General features: G+C 43.1%; 1 protein-coding gene across 3 annotated transcripts in view; it reads right to left on the bottom strand.

Moving 5' to 3' along the window:
• Positions 1–606: 606 nt before the first annotated feature.
• Rnasel (ribonuclease L) overlaps positions 607–8,251 on the bottom strand; it is a 15,958-nt gene continuing 8,313 nt past the window's right edge. For all 3 annotated transcript variants that reach the window (XM_004643455.2, XM_023703623.1, XM_023703624.1), the window contains exons 3-7: positions 7,081–7,166; positions 5,684–5,889; positions 5,176–5,308; positions 3,411–3,544; positions 607–2,505 (exon numbers count right to left, since the gene is read on the bottom strand). In XM_004643455.2, coding sequence (XP_004643512.1) covers positions 2,319–2,505; positions 3,411–3,544; positions 5,176–5,308; positions 5,684–5,889; positions 7,081–7,166 — 746 coding nt within the window. In that variant the 3' untranslated portion in view covers positions 607–2,318. The remainder of the gene's footprint in view (positions 2,506–3,410; positions 3,545–5,175; positions 5,309–5,683; positions 5,890–7,080; positions 7,167–8,251) is intronic.

Below are 8,251 nucleotides of genomic sequence, written 5' to 3'. Positions count from 1 at the left end.
AGTTGTTAATTCTTTCAAGTGTTTCCCGTGCGATTTGGTTTCTGTTCATGAACTCTTTGCCTACCCCTATGTCTTCAAGAGATCCTCCTACTTTCTCTTCTAGGAGATTTAGTGTTTCTGATTTAATGCTCAGTTCTTTAATCCATTTTGATTTTAGTTTAGTGTGTTGTGATAGACCGGGGTCTGTTGCTTTATTCGTGTTATCTCACCTTTGCTGCTTGTCTAATACATCTTGGAGTATACTCCTTTTTTTGAGTCACTGGTCTCCCTGCTTGGCAAGCCCAGTCACATAACCACCTTGCCTCATGCACTGCCTAACATGATCTACATGCTGAATAAAATGTTTATAGTAATGACAGTGAATGGGAAATACTTGCAGAGTAGAAAATCTCAGAAAATGTAAGCAGAAATGACGGATTCCTTCCCTCTACAGAGACATCCAGGGCCTATGTTGTTTCAGAAGTACTAGAAGACAGAAAATGGAACCCATTTTACATTTTTAAAGACTAGACTGTCCTTTCTTAAAACTTACTCTTGAATTCTCATTTAGAATTTTCTATTGTCGATATCACTAATTCCTGAAGTGTAGCTGTCATTTAAAGAAAATCAGATTTAATAAAATGAATCAAAATTTTATTGAGTATGCTTCCCCAGTGGGCATTTGATTGACATAAGCAGATATTCATTACAAATTGGACAACCAAAGCTTAATTTTAAAGCCTAAAGCTTTCTTGCTGTTCATAAAACCTTTATTAAAGCCTCCAGTTCATTCCTTTCAGTACATCTTAATTTCATCCAACGACACCCATTAATTTATTACTAGATATTTCCTATTCAACAAGAGCCTTAAATACTATTTTGTTCATATTCCATGAAAAATGGAAACAACATCAGACTAAGCACCAAAATCTGTTCCAATCAAGATAATGACACTTCTTAGCTATAAGTTCTAGAGTAAATCAAATATTCCTAACCTTATTTTCTTCATCACCAAAATGAGGATTGATACGCTCACCTCACAGGACTGTTTCAAAAAGAAAATGACAGAAAAATATGCAGACGCAGTGTGTGAATCATAACACACCATAAAAATGTAAGGCAGGGTTATTCACAAACAGCGACAAGAACTCGCTCATTATTCAGTGAGCACTCACGAAGCATGAGCAGGAGGCACACACTTCACTGAGCAATAATCATATCAATTCAAAATTAGTCAGTGGCCGTAAGAAGCTTCAATACCAGTAGGGAAACCAAAGTTACAAGGTGAAGAGAAGCGTGTGCTGATGTGTTTCTTGGCATCAGAACAAGTATGGAAGTGAGGAAGGAGGAGAATTCCCTGAGCTACTGACACATGAAGGAGCTACAGATTCAGCAGCAACAAAATAAATCTGAGTCACTGCTTTGTGGAGGAGTGGCCTGCATGCTTCGCTGCCTGGATCCAAGCAGTTCAAAAGTGTCCCAACCCCTCAAGACAGGCTTTCTTAACCTAGCACCACAGGTATTTTGGTCTGAATAATTTTGTGTTGTGGGACAGTCTGGTACATTGCAGAATAACTCTACCTACTCAATGCCAGCAGCGTCTGCCCCTATCTACCTGTGACACCAGAAACTTCTTCAGACATTGCCGCATGTCCTCTGAGAAGCTAAATTGCTCCTAGTTCAGAACTTCTGCTTTAAGGTCATGGAAAACCAGCATAAGTGCTCCCAGGAGAAATTGAATTCATATAACTACTACCTGGACTTATAATGGTGCTCAACAATCATTGACTGAATGAATGAGCCCCCCGGAACCTCTCTGGCATATTTCTCTTGGGTCTTAACCAGAAAAGCTTCTAATTAAGTGTCAAAATTTCCCAAGTGAGAGGTAACAGTAACACCAACATCCATTTATACAGTGCTTGGTACAAGCTGTACAATCCTGCGCAAGTAGCTCAAACTCCCAGATATTTAAGTGGGGATAATAAATTCTATTTTACAAGGTCATTGAGAAAACTAAATGAGATAATTGCTAGTACAACATATTGGCTTTGAAGGCTTAGCACTCTTTTCTGGTGTAATTGATAGGAAAAAAATCTTACTAGAGTGCTTCTCACTTCCTGCCAGTAAGTTTGTCCTCTAAGATGAACTAAAGCATTTTGGGGATATACTGCCATTGTCTCACATGCCTGCAGTGCACAGTGACCCCGTGACAGAAACTGACATACCAGGTATCCAGCTCCTCCCTCACTAGCAAAAGGTCGGTTAAGTGGCCCAGAGAGTTGCAGCTTCCTAAGAAGCACACGTCTAATAGAATGACAGTTTGAACATGAAAGGCTCAGTCAGCACTCTGAACAGGCCAACACGTTGGCGAGGGTGCCTTGGTCCTCCTGAGGCTTGGTTGGGTTGTGGGTTTGGGGAAAGTGCTTTTTGTATTCTGTATCCTTCAGTTTTCTATAGACATAGATCGTCAAATCCGGAAATGTCTTCTGAAAATAACGGGAAGGTTCTCCAGTTATTTCCTTCATCCTGAAATGGAAAAGCCAATGGTTTAGCACACTTGCCGCCAGCGCCTCCTCCTGGGACAGAACGTGACCCGAGGGTTCACACTGCTCGCTTTGTTCCTAGTGCAAAGGGAACGAGGACTTAGGAATCGGATCTTTCAAGACTTCTTCTAATTCCTTCGTAGCTGCAAATGTTGGCCACTTAGCTTTTCTGAACCTCAGCTTTGTCATTAATAAAACAAAAGTAATATCATTTTATAATCTTTTATGTCCAAACCTCACATTCAGAAGAGCCCTAAACCAAAAAGCTTTGTATGTATGTGTTTACAGCTGTCATTTTTGACAGCAAAAAATGATTTTACCAACATAGCACTGTTTGACTTCTGTTAATGCAACATTTATTTCACTCAGCTGTCCGATCTCCTGGGTTACTCCCCCAGGAAACGACTGGCTTCTGCTTCAGTGGGCCCTGCAAAGAGTGAAAAGGAAGACAAGAGCCTGACAGACCAGTCCGTAATTAACTGTAAAACCACAGTGATCCCCTTTTCTCAGCAGAGAAGGGGAGCTGCTCTTCTTGTATCAGAATAACTTTTTTGCATTCCGTGTAGATATGTACTTGGAATTGGATTTCTTTTTTTTTTTTTTTTATGAGCAGAATATATTTATTGAGAGAAAGAAAGCTCCTGTCCAGAGAGAGGGACAGGAGGGGGGGGGCCCTCATTTATTTTTTACACTATCTCTTTTTAAATTATAGCAATGTTCCATTTATTTATTTATTTTTATTTATTTAGCGGTACTGGAGATCAAACTTGAAACTTTGCACTTGCCAGGCAGGTGCTCATGCCGCTGAGCTATCTCCCCAGCTCTGGAATTGGATTTTAAACTGTTCTCCTCTTACATATGATTTATAAAAATGAAAATAATACTTACCATTTATTTCTGTCCTCATTAATGTGCTCTCCTATATTCCGGATGAACTTCAGCAGGTCAACTACATTCTCCTGGTAAAAGTTACCATTTTTTTCATAGAATTTATCCATATTTTCCATGATAAGTTTGTCAATCTATGAAACAAAATATCGCTCATAAACGTGGTGGTAACACAATAAATCTTATGGCATATTAATATCAAAAAGAAAGATACAAATTTGAATTTATGCTACCCTCTACTAATAACTAAAACAGATTAACTAAAAGAATGAAAATAAATGCAAGCCTGTGCAGTGGTGGCCACGCTAGCGCAGCCTAGAAAGCTTGGATCATGTCCCTATGCTGCCAAAACCAAACCATTTGATCACTAAAAGCAATAGAAAAACAGTCTAAGATAGATATTAAGAGATAAGGCTTCAAGTCCATCAAAATTCAAGCCAGTGAATAAGCCAGTGAAATTTAGAGGGGCAAATGCAATGAATTGGGAAACAAAAGAGCGGGTTTTCTTTCCAGCGCTGTTAATCTGTGGCTACCCTATCCTGGGTACTTCAGGTGTCATCTCTGAGCCTCTGTGTCCTCAGGGATTAAATATATTGGTGGAGTTGCTAGCCATGGTGGCCCTGGCAGTACAGTGGCCTAGGCACATGGCCTCTGCAGCAGTCCTCCCAGCTTCAGTTCTGCCACACCTCTCCCTGGTTCTGTGCCTTTGGAAAATGTGTTTGTCTATGCCTCACTTTAGCCATCTACAAACCTCAGAGTCTGTTTGAGGACTGAACATGGCAGCACTATAAAGTCTGGAGATTGGGCTGGTGAGATGGCTCAGTGGTCTAAAGCACCTACTTAGAACAAGCTAAAGCAAAGGGACCGTGGTTCAATCCCCCAGCACCACATGCCAGCCAGCCCCGCCCCCTGGTGGGCTGAGCTGACCCCCACCCCCAAAAAATAAAAAAAATCTACTGCTGCCACATAGCACTACAGAACTGCTCTCTGTCATCCTGTTTCTGTCACCCCTGCTCTCTCTGTCATCCCTGCTCTAGTTTCAGGTTTCTCTTTCCAAAGTTTAAGTATGAGCTGAAGTTTCACAGACATCAATAGAACTTGCAGGCTAGCAAAGAAAGCAGACATTAAACAGCATCAAGAGTTGTAGTCTTGAGACCAACGAGGGAAGGAATTAATCCAAGAGCCATGGATGAAGAGGTTTTGGCCACCCTCATAACTGACAGTTTGTAGATGTTTTTAGCTTAATAACAATGAAAGTTGTGATACTAGGACTACAGATAGAGGTTAATTTTATAGAATTTTTCTGTACTTAGAGGAAGTGAGGTAGAAATTTTCTTGGAAAATGTTTTCATGAAAGATTGTGTTTTCTTCAAGGTATTTTCCCAAAGCATGGTACCAGACTCGACCATGGTTGAGATGATGCACAGTGGAGCACCTCCCTTGGGCCAGGCTCTGTGTGGCCCACATGCTGGTCACCATGGCTAGGCTTGAAGGAAAATCTCAGGGATTGTGTCAAGGCCTTCTTAAGCAAGAAGCTGAAGAAGAGTCTATCAGGAATCTTGGGGAAAATGTGAGGGTCTGAAAAGAAGCCCAGAGACACAAAAGAGAGAGGAGGGTCTGAGATGGGGAGGAAAAGTAGGAAAATCATCTCTTTACCTTCCTACCTGAAACATGTCAATGGTATAAAATATGTTCAAAAAACTAGCATTAAATATCACACAAATTCATTCTCAAATAACTCCTAAGCCATAGGAATTGTCCATACCTTATTTGGCCACTTAGCAAAGCTTTTGGAACCTTCAGATGCCCCAGGTTGTAGTATTTGGAAGATTTCACTCTTCCATTTTCTCCTTTTGATGTCAGATTCATTTCCTATATTCCGAAGTGTCCTATACCGGCTGAAAATGACAGAATTATGGTTATTTTGTTCTTCCCACTCTTTGCAGAAACAGAAAACTGATATATTTTATTTTCTAAGAAAAGTATTAAAGCTCTTCAATGATTCTGCATTATAGAAGAGGCATCTGATCTTTCTTCCCTCCTATTCTTCAGAAGAGAAAGCCCGAGCAAGGAAGTTAAATCACTTCTCCAGGGACACACAACCAGAGTATGCTGGATGAAAAGAAAATCCTGGATTGGCTGACCCCAGCCCTACCCCTTCTCTCTCTCTCTCTCTCTCTCTCTCTCTCTCTCTCTCTCTCTCTCTCTCTCTCTCTCTCTCTCTCTCTCTCTCTCTCTCTGGAGCCCTGTGACATCACTCAGGTTTTACTTACTTCTCCCAAGTCCAAAAGAAGGGATGACCCAGCAGGTCATTCAGATAGTCCCTCATGTATTCCCCAGGACAGAACAAGTGATGAATGAGGTCCTTAGTTTCCTCATCTGGAGAAAGGTCAAGCACCTGTTCATTGCTTTGAGCCTTCAGCCTCTCAAAAGGGATCTGCCCCTTCTTTACCACATACAGGGCCAGCCGTCCGAGAGCCTGTGCAAGAGCCACAAAGCACCAAAGGTGATTATGAGTCTCCTTCCTATGTGGGTAGCCTTGGAAAATGTAGTGTAAGATGCAAGCACAAGGAGGATGGGAAGAGCCCCAGAGAGTGCACAGGCTTGGTGGGAAGAGAAGGTACAAGCCTGCACCTAGAGAGAGCTTCAAAGCAATACTTGGGCCACATGGTTCAAGTTTCTGAGGAGCAAAATGTAGCCCTGTGCCAGAGCTGTCAGGCAGACTACTTGGAGGCAGAGGGATTTAAACTGGGCCTTGAAGATACTGATAGAATATAGATGAGTTAGGGAGAGTGAGAATGTTTTTAACAAGATAACTACAGACTGGCCAGGAAGTGGGAGTTCAGGTCTGGTGCTGTGTCAGGTTTCAGATATGACACAGTCAGTTGAGGTTAGGAGAATCAGAGTGGCAGCCAAGGAGCTAGACCATGACAGGGAGGAAAAACAGAGGAAGAGATCATCACAGGAGCCCTGGACACTGGTCAGGGATGGGGCTGAAATCTAGAACCAAACCAAGGTTCCAGGAGAGAACTGCCCGATAACTTTGAGTCCTACTCATTGCAGGAGCTTTGGGATGCAGGGCCAGACTCCACGTCCTCTCTGAAGCAACAGGTGTTTCAGGATCTTAACCTGGGTGGCTCAGCTTTGTGTCTGTTGGGCTGGGGGTGACAGCACTCCTCCCAGAAGCTCTCTGAAGGCCTCAGTATCTGGCCTTCTTCAGAGCTTAGCACAGGGGTTTGAACAGCATGGGAAAAGATATCTCTCCTACTTCATCTTTAGGCAGAAAAGGGTCTCCTGGAGGAAATGTGAGGGAAGAGGTGCAGCATGCTCAGTTCATTACTTATTTGTGAGTGAAGGGAGGAGGAGACCCAAAGAGAAGTAGGAAGGGGTCACAGTGATAGCCAGGTCCACATTTACCCAGCACACAGCCTTCTCTTCTGTATTGCCAAAAGCCAAGCAAATGCTCCGCGTGTTGAAACCCTTCAGTGGGGCAGTTGGCAGATGCCTTTGTTGGTGTGGGACTGAGGATAGTAACAAGGCAGGGTCAAAGCTTGAAAGTTCTTCCCTTCCTAGTTAAGATAGAGATATCCTGTATTTGGCCAAAGGAACTAGGGTAATGAACCAATAAGGAGGCTAAAAGAAAAACAGTAAACTGGGTGGTAGACATTACCTCTAGATCACTCTTGATTTCCTGGGGATCACCAGTCCACTTGATGCTCTGATCAAAATCTCCCAGGCGAACAGCATTCTTGGAATCTAAGAGATGTTTAAAGAGGGGCAAAAGAGATGCTCACTGTCCGTGTTGTAACACTCAGGTTTGTACCACGACGTGCACCATGATGTACAATCCATCATCTAAATAATAGTTTTAAGGGCCGGCCGAATAGCTCAGCAGACTAAAGTCCCTGCAAGCAGATGCAGGGGAGAGGGGTTCAATCCCCAGGCCTGCAGTGCAAGCCCTGCCCCCGGGGCGTGCTGACCCGGTGATTGAGACTGGGCATGGTGACGCGCACCTGTAATCCCAGCCCTTGGGAGGCTGTAAACAGACGGATCACTATGAATCTGATCTAGTAGTGAGACCCTGAACACCCTGTAGACAATTCCCTAAAATTAAAAATAAATAAAAGTTCTACTAACTCCCCCAAAACTGTCACATACATAGTTTCCTTTGATCCATGAGGTGTCTCCTAAGATCAGGACATATGTTTTATTTTCTCCAGACCAGAGAGTAAGAAAGGATGAGGATAAATTAAACCAGCTCCTCTTTCACCCAGTTCTTGGGGCAAACATCACTGATTTGCAAAGGAGCTCCTGAGAGGAGATGAGCTTACGTCCTATACAGCAGTTAGTCAATGAGGTTCTAAATTTGTCATGGTACGGCAGTCCACTAAGCAGAGCTGAGGAGCCATGGCCTACACTGACATTTTGGATAGCTGGCATGCATTGTTAATGCACTTATAAGTCATCACTTCCTTGTCCCCTTCAGATTTTTTTTTCCCTTGAAATAAACCACAAAGCTCATAGAAGGAGGGATGGGTGGATGTGAGAGATCAGGACCTAGACCAGTGGAGGGCAATTCATCCTTCAATAGGTGGTTCCTGTTTCTGGCTCAAAAGATTCTAAGAAGAAAGGTGGAATAAATAGCTTTCCATTGGGATCAGGGCCAGTGCAGCTGAGTGCATATGGATTCCAAATGTAAACATTAAAGTTGAGTAAAAACTCAGAGCTCAGGGCCAGCAAGATAGCCCAGTGGACTGAGCACTTGCTTAGGCAAGCACAGGGGCCAGGGTTCAATCCCTGGCATCACATGCTGCGCTGACACCCCCCCCCCCCCCCCCCCC

The sequence above is a fragment of the Octodon degus genome, unplaced genomic scaffold (assembly GCF_000260255.1).
Source record: "Octodon degus isolate 3935 unplaced genomic scaffold, OctDeg1.0 scaffold00176, whole genome shotgun sequence".
Classification (NCBI taxonomy): domain Eukaryota; kingdom Metazoa; phylum Chordata; class Mammalia; order Rodentia; family Octodontidae; genus Octodon; species Octodon degus.
This window is presented reverse-complemented; position numbering and strand designations above follow the sequence as displayed.